Source organism: Anthonomus grandis, chromosome 4, assembly GCF_022605725.1.
Source record: "Anthonomus grandis grandis chromosome 4, icAntGran1.3, whole genome shotgun sequence".
In the NCBI taxonomy this organism is placed as follows: Eukaryota; Metazoa; Arthropoda; class Insecta; order Coleoptera; family Curculionidae; genus Anthonomus; species Anthonomus grandis.
This window is the reverse complement of record NC_065549.1, coordinates 17,362,584-17,383,304: the sequence shown is the minus strand read 5'-3', so window position 1 is coordinate 17,383,304 and position 20,721 is coordinate 17,362,584. Positions and strand designations below refer to the sequence as shown.

General features: G+C 30.8%; 1 protein-coding gene across 6 annotated transcripts in view; it reads right to left on the bottom strand.

Moving 5' to 3' along the window:
- Positions 1-3,885: 3,885 nt before the first annotated feature.
- Positions 3,886-20,721, bottom strand: part of LOC126734759 (guanine nucleotide-binding protein G(o) subunit alpha) — a 144,727-nt gene continuing 127,891 nt past the window's right edge. For all 6 annotated transcript variants that reach the window (XM_050438474.1, XM_050438479.1, XM_050438477.1 and 3 more), the window contains exons 6-9: positions 19,009-19,137; positions 18,817-18,946; positions 18,605-18,758; positions 3,886-6,982 (exon numbers count right to left, since the gene is read on the bottom strand). In XM_050438474.1, the coding sequence (XP_050294431.1) occupies positions 6,795-6,982; positions 18,605-18,758; positions 18,817-18,946; positions 19,009-19,137 (601 nt within the window). In that variant the 3' untranslated portion in view covers positions 3,886-6,794. The remainder of the gene's footprint in view (positions 6,983-18,604; positions 18,759-18,816; positions 18,947-19,008; positions 19,138-20,721) is intronic.

The following is a 20,721-nucleotide window of genomic DNA, read 5'->3' as shown; positions in this document are numbered from 1 at the left end:
TGGGAAGTAAGAGAAGCTTTGGTTAGGGCATTTTTTTGCTAATTGTCGAATCAATTTTTACTATTATTGATTGATTATCGCACGACATACTTAGAATATCCTTAAAAGGGTCTCACAGAAGAGCAGCTCTTACTCAAATTCCATATGAGCCTGATTCTTTTGTAACTCAAAATCTTTCCGAGCTAGACAAAACTCAAAACGCATATTGCAAGAACTAGTTTAGTTATTCATTAGGAGACCTAACTAGTCATGACCTAAAAATACACTCAAATTTTCTTTCTACATTGTTTACACACCTAAATAGAGCAACTCCACAAAAAGGCACAACAAAAGAATGTTAAATTTCCAAAAAATTAAGTTTCAGCACAAAAAATATTTCAAAAATATCGTATTGAGGTGTAAATATAATTTAGATCCCACTTTTTTGTTTAAAGCTACGGTTTGTTAGAACACTGCGCGACGCATAGCATAAACGTTCAACAGAATCTACCTTGATCGACGCACGGTAGTTTTCATACAAGTGTTTTGTTAGTTCCTAATTGTATGCTGGTAGGTGCAGATGGAGACAAACGTATTTTGTCACATTTTCATATATTTATAGTGTATAATATAAGAATAATCATTATGTCTAAAAAATTTTTGCTGGCGATGCTTGTTGATGAAGAAGAACATGAATTGGATCTTCTGAGTTTAATTAGTTACCCAAAACAAAACTGAAAATCGAATGTTTTCTAATAGATGTTTGGAAGGGGCTTATAAAGTAACAATAGAAAAAAGACTATTTGGAAACGACTACAAATTTCGGGAATATTTTCGACTATCCACAGAATTATTTCAATTAGTGTTAGATTATATAAGAGCTGATATTACCAAACATCCTTACAACAGGCGTCAAAATCCAATTAGCCCAGATGAAAAACTCAGCTTGACTTAAAGGTAAATGATAAAAGTAATATAAAGCACTTTTACTTTATTTATAAAACTTATTTATGTTAAATGCATGTTTAACAATATTCATAAAAGTTCAGAAAAAACATTCGAGATGGCCCCAGATGCGGCAGTCTGGCTGCGATAATTGGCATCTGATGCTGAATTTGAATCGGAATAGTATCCTTGGTGCGCTGATGTATTGGACCATTGTTTATTAGTAAAGGATTAAATTTCTTGTTGCGTAATTTCATCAATTTCATATTTTGAAACGAGAGACATAATTTCGGCTTTGATTTTTGCTTTATTGATTGGTGAAAAATTGGAAACTGTTGATGCCACACTATTAAAAAACATATTTATTGCATGGTCCATTGACTCGGTTGGTTGGGTTGCAGTTTTTTCGTTATCTAATAAATGGCGTAAAAGAGCAGTTCTTTCTTCTCGTCCCTTTCTAATTTCGCTTAGAACTATCATGTTTTTGTCTTTTGAATGTGTGGTTTTCTTTTTTTTTGTGGAGTTTCAATATTGATTTTCTCAGTATCCTTACATCGCTTTGAACTATTTGAGGTTTCAGTATGTTCAGATATTGCTGTTTCCATTTCATCCTCATGGTTTTCCTTTTCCAGCTGCTCAGATTGTGTTTCATCTTGCGAAACGTCCGATTCTTGTTGAATGCTATCTTGGGTATTACTTATTGTGCTGGAATAAAAAAAATGTAATTGTTTCCCACTATCAAAGCAGAGGGATTTTAAGGATTTTTAAGGAAAGTTTTGAGTAAATACCTTCTTTCATCCAATGATGTAGAATCCAAAAAGCGGAGGTGTTAAAATTTCTTCAGGAATGAGTTCTCAGTGTCATCTGTTCTTTGAGATCCTGTACCCGTGCCTTTGGTGTAGTCCTTTCTCTTTCTTTGGTAGTAATCTCTTATAGACTTCCACCTATTTTTACATTCTACATCTAAAAACCAATCAAGAATAAGTCATCGGAAGAATTTTAGTACACTAATGCGCAATATTTTTATTGCAGGTTCTTGGCAACTGGAGAGTCATACAGGTCACTATCCTTTCAATACAGAATTCACCATAGTTGGATTAGCATATGTGTAAAACAAGTTCTTCAAAGTATTGTTAAACGTATGCTTCATATCTATTTACCTCAGCCTAGTAAAGAACAAATGGAGGCAAATGCTTCAGCTTTTAATAGCTTATGGACTTACCCAAATTGTTGTGCATCGATTGATGGTAAACACATAAGAATTCGTTGTCCATCCAATGCAGGATCTCTCTATTTTAATTACAAAAACTTTCATTCAATTGATCTGCTAGCAGTCGTCGATGCAAGGTATAGATTTGTGGCAATTGACGTAGGATCCTATGGCAGAGAAGGCGATGCGGGGATATTTATAAAATCAAATATAAGAAAGCAGATTGCTACTAACTGTTTTAATTTACCTCCTTCAAGAATTATTCCTGGTACTAATATGCAGCAACCTCATGTAATATTGGGGGACGAGGCATTCAGTTTAAGAACAAATATGATGAAACCATATTCACAAAATCAAGCAAAGCATGACAAGACAAAAGCCATTTATAACTACAGACATTCCAGGGCCAGAAGAACATCAGAAAATGCATTTGGTATAATGTGTCAGTACTTTAGAATATTCTACACACCCATAGCTGTGGCTCCAGAGGTAGCTAGCTAACAACATAATAGTTTCTGCTTGTATATTGCCAACATGCTTCGAAAGGCAAACATTTCTTGTCCAAAATAAAATACCAATAGAGTTCCGGATTTTCCAAAAGAAAGTATGTTAAAGTTAACCGCCACTTGCGACAAAAGAGCATCATATGAAGCATTTGAGGTTAGAGATACCTTTAAAATCTATTTTAATACTATTGGGGCTGTACCATGGCAAGGCAATATGGTGTCTCGTGTCGAGTAATATTATTATTGTCAAAATATTATATGTGCAATACATGAAACGTGTTATTTTTTATAATAAATATGCCCTTACCTTTCCTGTGAAGTTTTTCTCCAATTTCTTTCCATATATTAGTTTTCACAACATTATCCTTAAAACTTACAAACCATAGCTTAATATCTCACCCGTAGAAATGTGATTTAAATAACCAGCCAGAAAAATATTAAAATCTGTATTTTTTTAGCTCAAAAAGATTCAAATTAGGATAAATACTTCAGTTTTTTAGATTTAGATTAATATTTAAATCTTGTTTCTATTTTGGATTATCCCTATTTATTAAAAAGAAACAAATCACCAGATCCAAATCACTTAAAAATTCTATAAGGCACTTAAATGCGCGTTTTACTCAATCAGAAAGTTTTTATTTAAGAAATAATTTTATATATGATCTACTTTTATGGGTGGTTCATATATTTTTTGGCAAACAGTTTTGCCGGTAAACACCCGAAGCTCACCCGATTCAAGCTTTTTAAAGTAAATTTAAAATCTCGGATTCTTTTATCATTCATTGCCATTTTTCAATAGGACTTCAAAACTATTTAGGAATTCTACGTTGAAAATTACTTAAATGAAGTTTTTATTCGATAATCGATAAAAACTACTGGTTTCTAAAATGCCATCCTTATTTTTCAGTTTCAAAATGACCGAAAGAAATGTCGTTAATAATAAAGGTGTAATACAGTACAACCGTAATACATTTTGTATTCACATAAGATACATAACGTGCCCTATTATTATTTCTTTTCAGCATACTAAATGCCGATTTCTAGGGGTATAACGGTACATTAGTTGCATGAAAAACTGTTTTGCTTCTTTTGAAGGGAGTTTATTTATACATTTAACGATTATTACGTATCTGGACTACAAAAAGAAAACAGAAGAACTAAAGTATATTATATCTTGTGTCCATTTTGGACTACCAATATTCTTTGCAAAGATCCAAATTACATAAGAAATAACTAATTCAAAACTAATATTATTACAGTAGATTTATTTCGAAATAATTTACAAAAAAAAGTTGTGGCGTGTAAATTAAATAAACAAAACTTGACTAGATTAAACAAAAAAAAAAGAAATAAATCATGACTCGACTTCTACCCAACATTAAGTTACTTAACATTTTTTTTAATTTAGTTTTTTTTATACACAACAAACGATGGCTATGTCGCATTTTTCTGACTGAAGTCGTCAAAAAATTGCAACACCACATGATATACTAATTTCCCTAGCTAGAAAATGAATATTATGATTGTTTATGACACTTTAAAAAGTCATCGAATTATTGAGGTCGCGTAATTATATTTTTTTGTTTTAAATAAAACCTCTAAGGTGATAATAATTCAAATGGCAATACTGCACAAATATACAGAGCGATTATATAAAACTGAGAAATACATTTTGTTTTTTTTTTATTATTTAGGAATGTTTTACATAAAATGCACGTTTTAAAATCACACAGCGATTGATATAATAATATGTAAAAAGAATGTCCATTTACATACCAAAATCGCTGCTAATGTAGTTGGTTCTTAATATTATCATATAATAAATATAACAATGCAAATGCGGTTTTTTTTCCTTGCTTAAAATGAATATTTTCTTACTAGGTACGATCTACATAAATGACTGAAAGCTACTTTTATTATTAATAATTTTAAGCGCCATATAGTTTTTTATGTACACTTACATTAGGTATATATTTTGCAACATCATTTTAGGGGAAATGTTCCAAGAACTTAGGTACTTATGACGTACAGAACACTTTCTTCATTATTGAGAAAATTCTTCTGGGTTAAGCAAAAAAATATTTTTTTTGGGGGCCTGCTTGTAAGAAACTAACCAAAAGTACGTATTTCATCTACAAATCGATAAAGTTGAGAGGTCTATAAAAAGTATCTTATTGTGAAAAAAAAGTGTTTTTGATGGTACTAAATGAGCTTCTGGTTGGTTTCCAACGAAACTTTCGAACCCTTCACTACTTTTTGAGCTTAAAATTATCTTATTGGGTCCACACAAATCATTGGAAAAAAATTGGCGGCGTCGGTTTGCCATCTTAAAGTAAAGCCAATAAATACAAGTAGGTAGCATAATAATTTTCAAGTATTTGAATTTAACAAGGGCTTAGCGCATTTTTGTCATGGTACAAATCGCATGTGCGCTCTCATTTGACAAAAAATCCAATTTAACCAACTTTTTTCCTCATAGAAACTTTTTAGACTAAACTATAAAAAACAGAATTATCATAAACGTGAGAAAAAAAAAAGAAATATAACATTTATTTATCAACTTATCCTAAATAAAAATATAATAATTTACAAAAAAAGAAATACATAATATATAAATGCAACCTCCTTGCGAATGGCACAAAGACACTTTTTGTACAAAATATTCACAAAACAAAAAACACATAAAAAAAAGTTAACAGAATCAATCAATACTGAAAATTTTGTGCACAATTATTTTCTTTTTGTACAAAGACCTGGTTTAGCTCATGTGCGTTTTACGCTCGAAGCAAAAGTGCGGTAGATTAGAAAATTAACGTTTTAGGGGTGATTTAAAGCGATATTAAAATATTGTTCATGTAGGTTTATAATTGGGGCAGTAAAATGTGAAAAAAAAAAGTTGATTTCGAACACATTAAGTGAGACAATAAGGAAGCACGTATAATCTTCTTTGTAGTTCTAAATGTTTTTTTGCTGGTTTTCTGACTATACCCTGTATAATTGTATACACACTCACACCACATTATACTAAATACTTTACTAGAACGAAAAAACTACCGGATACTTTTAATTTACTTTAATTTTTTAAAATATTTTTGCTTCTCCACGTTTCACTGCCCAAAATAACAAAAAAAAAACTAACATAAAGGTTTTTTTAAATAGTTTAAAAATTAATTCACATTTATTCACTGCTCTTACTCGGTTTGGATATTAATCCAAAAAACTAACCAAAAATTGTCCATTTTAACACAGACTAAAATATGTCAAAATTTAGGCAGTGCAAGTAGTGATTTTGTAATTACAGTAGTCACTCAATCGAAGTAGGTACATACTTGGCATATAAGGAATGGATACATAGAGTTTTTATGATAAATTCATTATATTAAAATAAATATTTAAAGTACTTTAGACTGCAAAATACAATTACTAAAGTCCAAGTACCAACATAAAAATATTCATACAAGGATTTTATTATTATTAGATTGAGAAAAAACCTTTGATTAATCAAATGTTTATTGTTGTTCACTTGTCAGCTAGTCATGGGGCGCTTAAGTTCTTTTTAATTTTTTTAAAGGATAATACCAGATATATTTCAAGAGAATTTTGATTTTTAATCTCTAAGTTAATTCTTTCCAAAAAACAAATGATTTTCATACTAGAAAATATTAATGAAAAAACGTATGTTACTATACTTACTGTGTGTGTACGCAATCAGTGTTATATATTGTTTTTTAGTTTGTTAATTCAAACAAACTATTTTAACATTGTAACTATTTTGGAAATATTTTAAGTGTAGTTCACTTTATTTCCCGAAGGTAATCTCCTTATAAGTCGAAACATCGACTGCCATAAAAAATTGATCGCCCAACGAATTTTTATCATCTTATTTTAACCAACAAAAATCCTTATGCAACTTCACTTTTTAGAAATATCCTTACATACTGTAGTAAGCGTATTTTCTACAGTAGCTACTTCCAAATATCCGTACCTACTTACACGGCCTCAAAGACAAAACAAATACCAAAAAAAAGAAAACGAAAACAAAAATAAAAATACAAACATCCACCCATCGAGCACGCGCTCTTTTGTGACCGGCAACAACGTTCTTAACTTAATAATAGTTAGAATTTATCCCTTTAGCTCCTGATTATGGGGGCTTAATACAGGCCACAGTTGCGCAAGTTGTTAGCGATTATGACGTCGGTGACTGCATCAAAGACGAACTGGATGTTGTGCGTGTCTGTGGCGCACGTCATGTGGCAGTAGATCTCTTTGGTTGTCGACTTGTTTTTTGCTTCGAACTGGGCTTGGATGTACGCCGCTGCTTCGCCATATTCTTGGGCTCCTGTTTAAGGATAAGTTTTATTAATTTTAATTTTTTTATAAAAATAATGTAAAAATAAATACATATTATTAAGTACAAATAAATACATCAGTCACGGGAGCAAGCTGGTTTCCCCTCGAGCTACGGTACAAAAGGCCACCTGCAGTGCTTGAAAACCTTGATAGAAAAGACCATTGAATATAACCTCCCTGTAGCATTGATACTTCTTGACTTTAAAAAGGCTTTCGATACAATAGAAGTAGCGGCCATCTTAAGCGCATTGCAAGATTGTAGACTCGACTATATATGAGTATATATGAAAATGCCACAACTGTAAATCTAGACTCTACAAGCCACAAGATGGAAACGGGAGTGGCATGGCAACAAAACGAAATGCTCATCGATGGAAAGAGATTCAATAATCTATGCTTCGTGGATGACATCGTTATTTTGTCAGACAATTTGGGGAGGCCACAGACATGCTCCAAGAATTTAACGATATCGTACAAGAAAGTGGACAGACAATACATTTTGAAAAGACCAAAATCATGACAAACATGATTCCCAGTGATCAAATCCAAATTAATAATAACGAAGTAGAATTGATTGACAAGTATATACATTTATCTCATGATATTAGAATAACCACAGACAACCAAACCTGCGAGCTAACCAGACGAATTATCCTAGGAGAGGCAGCGTACGGTAAAATTAAGGACATTCTTAAGGGAACTATCTCAATTCGCTTCAAACGAAAAACAGTATGTATTGCCGCTTCTGACCTATGGCGGAGAGAACCCTAACTTTAAAGAAGAAAACCAGAGAAAAACTAAGAGTGACACAAAGGCGAATGGAGTGATCAATGCTTGGCCTGACCCTGAGGGATCCAGTGAGCAACGAAGAAATACGCCGATGTACTGGAGAAGATGATTATTATGCAACGAATCACTACACAGAATGATGGGCTGGGCACTTTGCTAGAATGGAGGACGGGCGATGGACCAAAAAACTCGAAATGGAAACCGAAAAGAGCTGACAAGCGTAGCCAAGGCCGACCTCCCATTCGATGGACAGGACCTGAAAAATATAGCGACAAATTGGGTTGCAACAGTCAGGATCAGAAAGAACTAGAAATGCTTGGAGGAGCTTTATTTCCAACAATGAACGTGAAAAAGGCTACATGATGATGAAACAATATATATAGGGTGTAACATAAGTGCTGACTTTTTTAGCATAAGTGCTTAACATTTACCAGGTACTCTTAGTTGAAAGTGTTTTAGTGTGCAGATAACTATGAATAACGACGAATTAGCTCAAGTGCATTTTATTTATATGCTTGCAGATGGAAATGCTGCAGAAGTCCGTCGACTTTACCACGCTTCCCAATAGATTAATTCCATCAGAAAGGTCTTTCATAAGACTCCATGCCCGACTGTGCGAAACTGGATCTTAAACTGCTAATGCTGAGCGCGCTGGTAGACAGAGAATAATAATGACTCAATAATTAGAGGACGCAATTCTGCAAGTATTGGAAAACGTTCCGATTATTTAGTAAACGTATCGATAATTAGTACGCGAAGATTATCCTTACAGTTTGACATTAGCCACCAAAGTGTTTGGAGGGTTTTGCACTTAAATTTACTTTATCCATAGCACGTTTAACGAATGCAAGCACTATTGCCAAGAGATTTTCCTGCATGTGGTTTATGCACGATGATGCATCTGCTTATTTTAGTCTTGTCCCTCGAAATTATCTTAATAACACTTTTCCTCAGCAATGGATTGGTCAGGGGAAACCTCCGGAAGCTCCGAAAGCTATGACCAGTACGATCCCCAGACCAGAATCCTCTGGACTATTTCTTTTGGGGATATTTGAAATCGCTTGCTTATGTGACGCCAGTTGTTCATGAAAATGATTTAAGAAATAAAATTGTAGATTCTTCTAATATCATACGCAACATTCCAAGAATATTCCAACGTGTGCGACAATCGATGAAAAGAAGATTGTATGCTTGTATTGACAGTTGTAGTTCTCATTTCGCGCATTTGATTTAATAAAAATTTGATATTTAAAACTCAAGTAAGTTTTTATTATTTTTCAGAAAAATTAAGCGACGTACAAATAAGCCAAAGAATACCTTATAAAGTTATTAACATACTGTAAAAATATCTGTAAACAAACGTGGTTTTTAGATATTAATGAAAAATCGATTTAACAAAAAAAGTTTAACACCCTGTATCTCGAAAACGAAGCATCTTCGGACATAATAATAGTAAACAAAATTTATTACTTTTCATAAACAAGTACAAAATTCAATATAAAAATTAAGAAATACACAATGTCTATGAAAAATAAAAGGCCGTGTTACATCAGTGTTCTGGTACGCAGAACAGATACTGTTTAGGCGCTCTCTAAAAAAATGTAAAAAATATAACATTAAAAAAATTTGCTCTACAACCAGTACCAATATTTCAAATTACAGATCATAACAGTTGAAACTTAAAAATACAAAAACACATTCAGCGACATCACACAAAAAATCAAAATCAAAATAAAAGACCAACTTTATTTACTGACGTAAAAACAGAATGTCTTTAGTTTTTCTTTGAAAAGTAGAACAGGCCAGATCAAATGATGTAATCTTTAAGGAATTCAAACTGGAAGCCAAATTATATGAAAAGCTTCGTTTAAAAAGTTCTTTTCTGTGTCGAGGAATAGTAAGAAGATGTAAATTGCGTAAGTTACGATTGTTGTGTATGTTTATATGAACTTTTTTAATTAACAAATTACAAGGAATTACCTCTTAAAATTAAAGTCATCACTTATGTTACACCCTGTGTACAGGGTGCCCGCAAAGTCAATGATAATATTTAAAGAGCTGGTGGAGCAACTCATAAGCATCCAGAAAAACACAAAATGACCTAAGTATAAAATCGGTGGTTTTCAAGATATTGGAATTTTAATGAAATTCCTCAAAATCGTACTCTTGGATCAGATTTTCGATTGTCACACCTTAAAAATTAATATTTGGAATCTGATTTCAGTTTTATTGATCAAACACCAACATTTAACTAAACGGTTAAAATATTTGATAAGAAATCCTGGACAAAAAAATTCATACGCTAACCTGGCTAATACTTGGACAGTTTGCCACTTTAATCTAAGTAAATTAAGTAAATAAGCTTGCCAGTTCAGATTTTCTGGTAACTCGAATGAACCCATCCGCTCAAGATATGGGTCCACAGATTTATTTTGAATCCGTACTCGGACCTTTCTTTTCAAGTCAGGTGGGGATATTCCAACGCATAAGAATGTAAATTGTGCATGTTCATGAAGCCATTCTTTTAAAATGTAGTTTCATCCAACCCCAGTACATTATCTAAAGAAGTTCGGATCCTTTTCAATTTTTTACAATATTCTGGGGCAAGACCGTAGGCGTGGCTCGTAGTCCCGAGGCAGGAGATTTTGCACCCATTGCAAGTGATATTGAAATCGTCCAGTGTTTCTTAATGAATGTTGTTAGTTGCTGCTAGACCATTTCCTCTGCATTCTCCATAAATGAGATGCGTGTTTGCATACTTCTGGGCGGTATATGGCACGGACAAATTAAAACAATTAATCAACAACACAAATAGCTCAATCAACACAAAAAGTCCACAGAAAAAGTATGTATGTCAAGTTGATGTACAAAACAAACAAATCAAAAGCAGAAGGTAACAGACAACCAAACTAATATACCAAAATTTATTTGTTGTTTTTTGCCATGGTGACAAAAATTACTTTGTTGATTTTTTATTTTTCTAACGTAAATAAAAATATTTTTTTAACATAATTTATTTTGTTTAATTTTAGAATGATCTCCTAATGTAGATAGTTTATCCTTCACTCTAAGAGAATAACCGTAAACGGTTTATTTAAATAACAGGTAGTTTTAAAAAGTAGATTAAAGGAGGAAACTTTCCAAAGTTCTAGCCAGGTTCTCGTTTTTTTGTTCAGTATGAGGAGTCGAAGTTATGAGATTAAAAAGAAAAACAAGCCATACTTCACTTTAAAATATTGACCGTTTGGTTTAATGTTGATCGTTGATCAATGAAATGGCTATTTAGTGTTGCAAAACTGAAATCAGAATCTAAAAAATATTAATTTTTGAGGAGTAAAAATCGAAAATGCAAAAGTACGATTTTGACGAATTTCATTAAAGTGCCAATATCTGGAAGACCATAGATTTTTTACTTAGCTCATTTTATGTTTTTCTGAATGCTTATGAGTTGCTAATGTCGTTGACTTTTCGGACATCCTGTATATTTAAAATTATTGAATAACACTTGATTGTGATTTATGTTTCTATAATCGAACAAAGGAAGATCTTTAAGTTCTTATTGGGTAAATGTAGGTAAGTGTGGGTATTTCTAGGTAAAACTACGCGTAGACCAAGTATGAACTAAAAAGCATTTTTTATTAGCAGTATTTAAGATTAATTAAATTATTAAAAGCTTGTCTACTTAAAACCATATCTACTATTTTTATATCATTTTATGTTATATAATATTTAGTTTATTTTAATTTTATTTAATATAATAATAATTTAATATTAAATTTTATTTATTTAACATTATCATAATATTTAACGCAAACTTAATACCTTAAATATTTGCTGTTTCTAGCAAAAATTATTTTCAAAAACCATTTCTGAATTGTTTTTAGTTTTGCAGATATGTTTCAGTGACACCTTTCCACCTAAGAATACAGCTAAATTAAATGACTTTGACATGGATGAGTAATATATAATATGTACATACAGTAGTTAAGAAGCTTCAAGAGTCTAAATTTAAAGTGAAGTTCTCTTAACTTTTGAACCTCTTCATCAACATGTAAATTCAATTTAAACAAATTATCAATTTTTATATTTGTATTTCATGATTTTCTTATTTAACGGCAATTTTAAGAAGTAGGTTTTTGTATGTATAAGGTTAAATCATTTTTATAAAACCAGTTTTTTAATTCTATTAAATCTTTGTCAATAAGATTATTCGGACAATAGCCGATATCAAAAGATGAATAAGTATGGAATGTTACTATAGAAAAAAAATAACATAACTATTAACATAACTATTTCTTAAAAGGTTTAAAAGAGTTGGTTCGAGTTTAATCACATATTCGATTAAATGCAAAAATAACAAAATAATTAAATTACTGGCAAATAGGAGCAAACTAAACATAGCATAACGAAAAAAAATTATCGGTCAATCATAAAAAGAAAACTAAAGCTTAGATTATATGTTAAATTGTCAGTTATTAAGATTGTAATTAAAATAAAATAATTTGGTGAGTTCTTGGAATATATGTATAAAATTAATATCTTAAAATAAATTAAAGAAAATAATTCTCTCAAAAATTATTTCATATACGACCCGTTTTTGTGAATCTAATAAATAATAAATCTTTTTAAGCTACAACTAGGATTTTCCACCCAATGCTCAATAAATGTGAGGTTTTTGACACAAATTAAAAGCAGTTAATTGTTTTATTGTTTTTAGACATTCTTCAATATACCATATTACATCAATATTTTAATATTTTGTATTAACTAACTAATTATTTTTTGTACATGAATTCTTAGTAAAAAAATTATCCTAGGAGTAAAAATTGACTTAAGTAAATGAATTGTGTTTTCAGCGTAATTTTTCCTGTAAAGTTATATAAACATGATTTATATGACACTTTTGAGAAAAAATATTACGTAGTTCAAAATTAAGCTAACGTAGTTAAAAAAAATTAAAGTCTTTTAGGGTTTTATCATCTTTTCTCCGACAAGGTATTATTATAGGACAGTGCATTCACGATCAAAGGAACAAATTCATTTATAATTCAAGTATTTTTTTATTTTTTGAACATATCGATTAGTATTGTCACTTGCGCGTTTTTTGAAATAAAAAATCTCTATTCAAGGTGCCTTAAGTAGAAACTATGGCGTCAACATTAATTTTTTTAAGTAGAACACCCTATATAATATGACGTGTTCCAATTCTATGATATATTCTGAATAGTTTTTGTATGGGAAACTATATGCCTAAAGTCAATGGTTTGTCAAATATGATGAATCAGACTAAGGAATAATATGAAATAAAAATGTATTTTAGATTTATTGCAACTAATGTTTAATCAGTTTTCTAGTTGATTCAATGCGTCCTTTGCAATGAAAATTTTGGTTACAGGGTGTCTTAAGTAGAAACTACGCTAACATTAATTTTTTATGTGATTTCTTAGAAAGTAATTAGACCTTATTATTTTCGGCCAGTTTACAATTTTAAAACCTACTTGATAACGGTTTGTCATGCATTTGTGAATATAATTGTCATATTAGTTGGCATTTCACGTATCATTTTTAAACTCATTTTAAACGGACTACTTGGACTTTCTACATTTTGAATTTATCCCTGCTTTAGTTGTTTTATTCCCTGATCCACAAGAGGCTGACATACCTACCTAGTAACGAGATATGGTTTGAAAAAGAGTCAGTTCAATTCCTCACTTTGCCATCGCCGTTCGACAATTTCTTGATGCAACTTTTCTTAACAGATGGAGTGGACGAAGAGGACCGATTAAGTGGTCACCGGATATAACCCCATTATATTTTTTCTCATGAGGCTATTTTAAGTCCAAAGTTTACGTGAATAGATCAAATAATGTTGATGATTTAAAGCAAATAATTCGACAAGAAATTAGACTAATCGATCGCATCAGTGATTGTGATCAGTTGCAAAATTCAAATATTGTATACATTTTTATTTTTTAATGTAGTATGTTTTATTAGTGTATTACGTCAAATTTGACAAAGCGCTGAATTTAGGCATATGAGATACTATACAAAAAGTATTCAGAATATATCGTAAAATTTCATGATATACAGGGTGTTCCAATTAAAAAAATTAATGTTGACGCCATAGTTTCTACTTGAAGTACCCTGCATAGAAAATTTTTATTGCAAAAAACGAGCAAGCTAATTCACGTGTCCGAAAAGAAGAAGAAAAAAACACCTGAATTTTATTAACTATAAATTGAGATAGGGAAGATAAGTATGAAAAAAGTTTAGTTTTTGGAATAAAAGGAAAACATTGATTTTATTAATTATTCTTAAACATTTTTCAAGAAAGCCTAAAAATAGTTTTGCTCACCAAGACACAAAACATTGATTTTTTTAATTTTTGGAAGATATATTTCAAATGACTTGCAAGCTATTTCAGACATTTTTGCAATTTCAAAAACTTTCTTTATGCTACTATAGAGTGCATTTTATCGATTAATTCTGTTAAAAAATATGATCCTTAATTAAAAATTAGATGAACTAAAATAACTTTGGTTTCAGGCTAATTTTTTTTAGTGAGTTTTTAAGTTTTTTAAGAATATTAAAAAACTTTCTGAGGTTCTTACATAAAGTTAGTTTTCACACAAATAAAGAACAAAATTCTTCATGTATAAATGTGTAATTCCATATTTATAGGTCAATACTCTTAGAGCTAGACGAAGTTCTACCCGCCAGATCCAGTGCTTCTGTCAAGAAAAATGGAAAGTTTTTCACTTTTTAAAACTACATTATCTCAATCTCATTTTCAAAAATTATTAACATTTCAAGGCTTATTTAAGCGTACAAACCCAAAACAAGTTGAAGTAATGGTATACTTAATGAGACAGAAAAAGCGAAATGAAAAAAAGGGGAAAAAATATAAGAATAGAGCATCATAAAAATGACAGAAGATAAAAGAAGTAAATTAATTGCTATCGAAGGTACAAAATAAATTCATTGCCTTCAATCAGAAATAAAAGTAAATTTCATTTATAAAAATTGCGAAGGAATTGCAGATGTATATAATTGATTATATTTGACGGTAAGTCATTTGTTCAATGAAAAGAAAAATTCGATAGTTTAAATAGAGAGAAATATTATAAAAATACAGAAATATCTTTCAAATGAAGGAAACTGAAAGAGAAATTATTGACAGCCATTTGAAGACAAAGAATGTAAGACTATCTCGAAATTCAACTGGAACCAATTAAAACCTACTATTTTCATCATTAAGTATAAATTAATACCACATTTAAATGGATATGTAGAGAAGAAGGAGTTTGTTGTAGGGAAGGGGATATTGAGAATAAAGGTTAATTTACAAATTCTTAATACAGCTAACAAATTTAACAAAATAAATTCATAGAACAGATTTATTAAGTCGATAACTTTAATAATACATTTAAATATACAGGGTGTTTTTTATATATTGCGACAAAATTTAGCAACGTGTGCTTTGGACAAAAATTCGCAAAAAAGTTCCTATAAACATAGGTCCTAAACCTTTTAGATTTTGAGCTACAGAGTGGTAAAGTTTTAACAAAAAAATAATTTTTTTTCGATAACTTAAATACCCCTGCAGATATTTGTCCAAAGATTGGTATGCAGGGTCTGTGTATCCAGAGCCATTTACCAACATACTTTTAACATTTTTATGATCTCCAGTGGCGTGTGTGCGGGTTTTACGCTGAATACTTTTATAAAGAAAAATGGTACGCCACTGGTTTTTCTTGTATTAAAAAATATTTTTAAATTCCCCGTTTTTTTTGCAACATTTTTGATCCCTTGGACTTTGTCCGTTAGATGCACGGTTTTCGCACAAAAAATTAAAAAACATTTTTCTACTTTGACTGATCGCTAAAATTTATTTCTTCTATGATCATTATAAAAAGTAAGTTTTTTTTTAAATTTTATTTAAAATTTCATTGTAGTTCATAATATGTCACTTTATTTAACATGTTTAATCACATTCTTGTTTAAGAGTTTAATCTTTTTACCACATTCTTCCTCTGCCCACGATAAAGTTGAAATTTTTAAAGATTTTGTGATATTTTAAATTTTAAATCATAGTCACTGTCCGCCAGATGACAAGATTAATTTGTTAAAAAAATGGCTAACAATTACACAAATAATGAAATGTGCAATATGCACTTTCATTGATCACTTATGCTGAACGTTACCCGAATCGTGTTATTCCTCATCACTCTATGTTTACGCGTTTACACCAACGTCGAAGTGAAACCGGCAGCTTTTAAAAACTCACCGCTGAAAAAGGACATCCCCGAACAGTTACTCCTCAAATTGAAGAACAGGTGCTCAATGAATTCGAGGAAGATCCCACCACAAGCACTAGGAAAATTGCTCAGACGGTACACATTAGTAACTTTACAGTTTGGAATATTCTTAAAAGAAACCTTTTATACCTGTATCATATTCAGCGGGTGCAGGCACTTTTGCCAGGCGATTTTCCGAAAAGAACGCACAGGCAAGATGCACCGTTTATAAGAAAAATACTTTTCACCGATGAGGCTAATTTCTCCAGGGACGCAATAATTATGAACTTCCACAATAACCACATATGGCATTATGAGAACCCACATGCTGTGGCAGAAAACCGTCCTCAGCACCATTTTTTTCAGTTACCAGTAAGGTTGATTGGACAAGTGTATCAAGAATTTCTTAAAATTGGATTACCAGCGATGTTAGAAGATGTCCCCATTCAGCTGAGACAGCAAATGTTTTTTTACATGACGGTGCTCCAGCCCATTTTAGTTTGGTGGCTCGGCAGTATTTGGATATTACGTATCCAAATCATTGGATAGGTCGAGGAAGTATTCACCCTTGTCCCCCACGGTCTCCCGACTTAAATCCGCTGGATTTTTTTTTGTGGGGCCACCTTAAATCACTGGTTTATAGAAATCCAATTGATAATGTGGAGGAATTGCGTAATCGCATTATAACGTCTTGTGACATAATTCGGCAGACACCAGGAATTTGAACGTGTCCGCCAATCAATGCGACGTCGATTAGATGTTTGTATTGATGTTGGAGGAGCACACTTTGAACAACTTTTGTAAAAATAATAATATTACTTAAATAAATAATAAAAAATGAAATATTTTTTTATCACTTAAAAACTTGTATTTTAAATTAAAGTTTGTAGAAGCAAAAGTTTTAAATCCTCAATTACAATTTTATTAAATTGGGCTGGCTTTTGTACTAAATTAATTAATAAAATTTTTATTATTTATTATTAAAATTGCAATAAACTAAAAAAAAACGAATAATTACTAGAATAAAGAAAGTCTAATCAAATCTGAGCAACATGTCCAGGGTCTTTAATTTTTTGTGCGAAAACCGTGCATCTAACGGACAAAGTCCAAGGGATCAAAAATGTTGCAAATAAAACGGGGAATTTAAAAATATTTTTTAATAGAAGAAAAACCAGTGGCGTACCATTTTTCTTTATAAAAGTATTTAGCGGAAAACCCGCACACACGCCACTGGAGAACATAAAAATGTTAAAAGTATGTTGGTAAATGGCTCTGGATACACAGACCCTGCATACCAATCTTTGGACAAATATATACAGGGGTATTTAAGTTATCGAAAAAAAATCATTTTTTTGTTAAAACTTTACCACCCTGTAGCTCAAAATCTAAAAGGTTTAGGACCTATGTGTATAGGAACTTTTTTGCGAATTTTTGTCCAAAGAACACGTTCCTGAATTTTGTCGCAATATATAAAAAACACCCTGTAGAACAGGCAACAATTGTAAAACGTGTGATAATTATTATTCAGGGAACGTTTCAGAAATTATCAAATTGATAACATATATCACACCCTAAATGTTCCTGAAAAGTTCACAGATACATATCTAAATATCATCATGGAGATTCTCCAAATGTTCACAGAACTCAACAGACATTATTTATTCCTAATATGTATAAAATACATAATCGTAAAAATTAAGGCATTCATTTATGAACGTTTCTCAAGAAACTTTCGAGGAACATTTTTTCAAGATTGAGATCATTCAACAGTAGGTATATCAACCGGTATATATTCTTATATTTCAACTTGAACCGAAATCTTCACACTTATGCTGAAAGGCATATAATACACAATAATTAAAGTAGCATACTCTAAACATCCTTGCTATAATGGGAAATTGAAAGGGATGAAAAGTGATCAATAAGTGATAAATGAGTTTAATTTAACTCTCAATCACTACAGCATACACTTTCCTGAAATAATATCAGAAAAACTAACTGAAGATAAAACTGATTTAAAAAGTTTAAGATCATCTGCAAATAAAAGCTATTCATCGGAATTTATAACAGAAGTATATTTCATGGAGAAATAGTTGAAATAATGATAAAATGGCACAGTCGGATTATTATTCCAAGTATTATTCAATATTATTAATACAGTTCAAGGCTTTAGATCATGTGAAAACATCTTGTCGGACTTGCATTGTCTTATTTATTTAATGTAACACGACGTTTCGGTTGGTAATTATCTCCGACAAGATGTTTTCACTGTACCATTGTCTACCACCTTCAAAAACGCTTTAGATCATCCTACAGATATATTTTTTCTAAAATCCTGATTCTCGCAAAATATTGGAACCTACTTTAGTACCACACTGGATAGTGGATGACTGATTCGAAACTATTTAAAACCATTGGTAGTTTAAAGTATGTAAAACTCCAAAATCCGAGTAAAAATAAGCATACAGTTTAAAAGTTTCTGTCAAATATTCAAATTTATCTTTTTCTCTCCTAGAGATTCTTACCAGTATATTCAGGGAAGCATATCGTAAGTGGTGATTTCCTAATTTTCTCTTCAAACAAGTCTTTTTTGTTCAGGAACAGAATTATGGAAGTGTCCGTGAACCATTTGTTGTTACAAATCGAGTCAAACAGTTTCAGACTCTCCTGCATCCGATTCTATAATTAAAAGTAAAAAATTTTAATTTCTTCTGTATATTTGTGCTAATCGTCCTACCGTCGTTTCATCTTCATGTAAGACTTGATCATATTCGCTCATTGCTACGCAGAAAATGATCGCCGTTACATCTTCGAAACAGTGAATCCATTTTTTCCTTTCCGATCTTTGACCTCCAACATCGAATAATCTGAAATTATTAACAGGAATATAAATGGATTGTTATGGAGCATAATATGGTGGTGAACTTACTTAAAATTGAGATTTTTGAATGAGAAATGTACTTCAACAATACCAGTGGTTTTTACACGTGTTCTGAGGATATCTTGTTCCGTGGGTTGGTAGTCCTTTGCACCTAGTCTATCTAGATCGTCTAAGAAACTGAAAAGGACGTATGAGTATTGGTATTGATTTATAAAAGTAAATATAATGATTTATAAATGTAAATATACCCAATACAAAATAAACGTATTTTCGGAAAAAAAAATCCCCTGTTATTTCCACCAATAAATCCGGCCAAAACTGAGCCCGTGAGAGTTCAAGGTCTACTAAGCACAACAAACAACTTATATTTAGGATATTTCTTGAGCTGCCTCTGGGGTGTAATATTTTTATCCCTTTCAGGGGGGGAGAAAAATTGGGTCAACAGTAATGTCGTAAACATGGTACAGTTGCTGTTTGCGACCCCAATTAAAAATAATCTAAAGTAATTTACTGTGATCTTTTTTGTAATTATGATAGATGATACGAAAGATCCTAATTAAAAAAATACTTTTTTTTTAGGTATTATCATCCAAATGAAAATTAGGTTGGTAATTCATTGTAGCTCTACGTTTTTGTCCATTGTTATAATTCTTTTACAGTATTTTTAAAAATTAACAGTATGATACATTATAAAAACAAAATATAGAAAATCAAAAACAATACATTCCAAAAGTCTAATTAGGAAAAATGAACATTTGAGTAGTTTATCAAAATATGTGTTTTTTTTTTTAAATTTGAATAGAAGGAAAATATAAATATTTACCGAAATTTCTATATTAATATTACTTTTAATAACTAAAGATATGGGTGTTTTTTATTTGAAATATATTGTTTTATGCTTAAGCCAGTTTATGTTTATTTTTAATATATAAAAGAATTATTTATTGATGAACAGATTTTTATGAATATATATATTTGTATGAATTTTTTTTAGGTTATAGATTTAAAAAACGACAATCAATACATTTAAAAAGATATTGTTTGCTTGCAACATCTGATACAGTGATGTCAAATGCTTATGTAGAAATGGCAAAAAACCCTTTATAATATCATACACATTTTTCGCTTAGTTTGACAGGCACAAAAATACTACCGTTCCTCTTTAATAAAATATGAAGCATTTTTTAAAATAAAATATGATTAGATACTCGATAAAAAAGTCAATATTCAAATTTAATTTAATGCAGATAACGTATACCATAACGTATATAAAATATATAACGTATATTTACGGTATTAGCGAAAAACGCAACAACAAAACAACGTCGCTCGATCGCATTGTTAATTCCACCGACACAAGAAATCTTTACCAGGAAGTCGTCAAAAAATATTTACATGATAAATATTTATTAATAATATATTATGCTTTAAATTATAAACAATATTGCCGTTTATAAACTCTTTATACGTTTTTTTACCGTACTTCTTTAGAGTGAAGGTATCGAATAAAAAGCATTTTTACGGAAATTAAATATTTTATAATTATTATAGATTTCTTAAGTTTATTTCTATGATCCCCTATTCTACGTTTATGAAAACGCTTCCCCCATGATGTGATGTTATGAAAGTATCGATATTTACTTGAAAATATTGGCTTTAATTGCCTTTTTTTCATGCTGCAGCACAAGTTTTTACTATCGGAACAGTTCACAAAAACACTGAAATGAAACCTTTTTCCTTTTTCAACCAAAACTTAAAAAA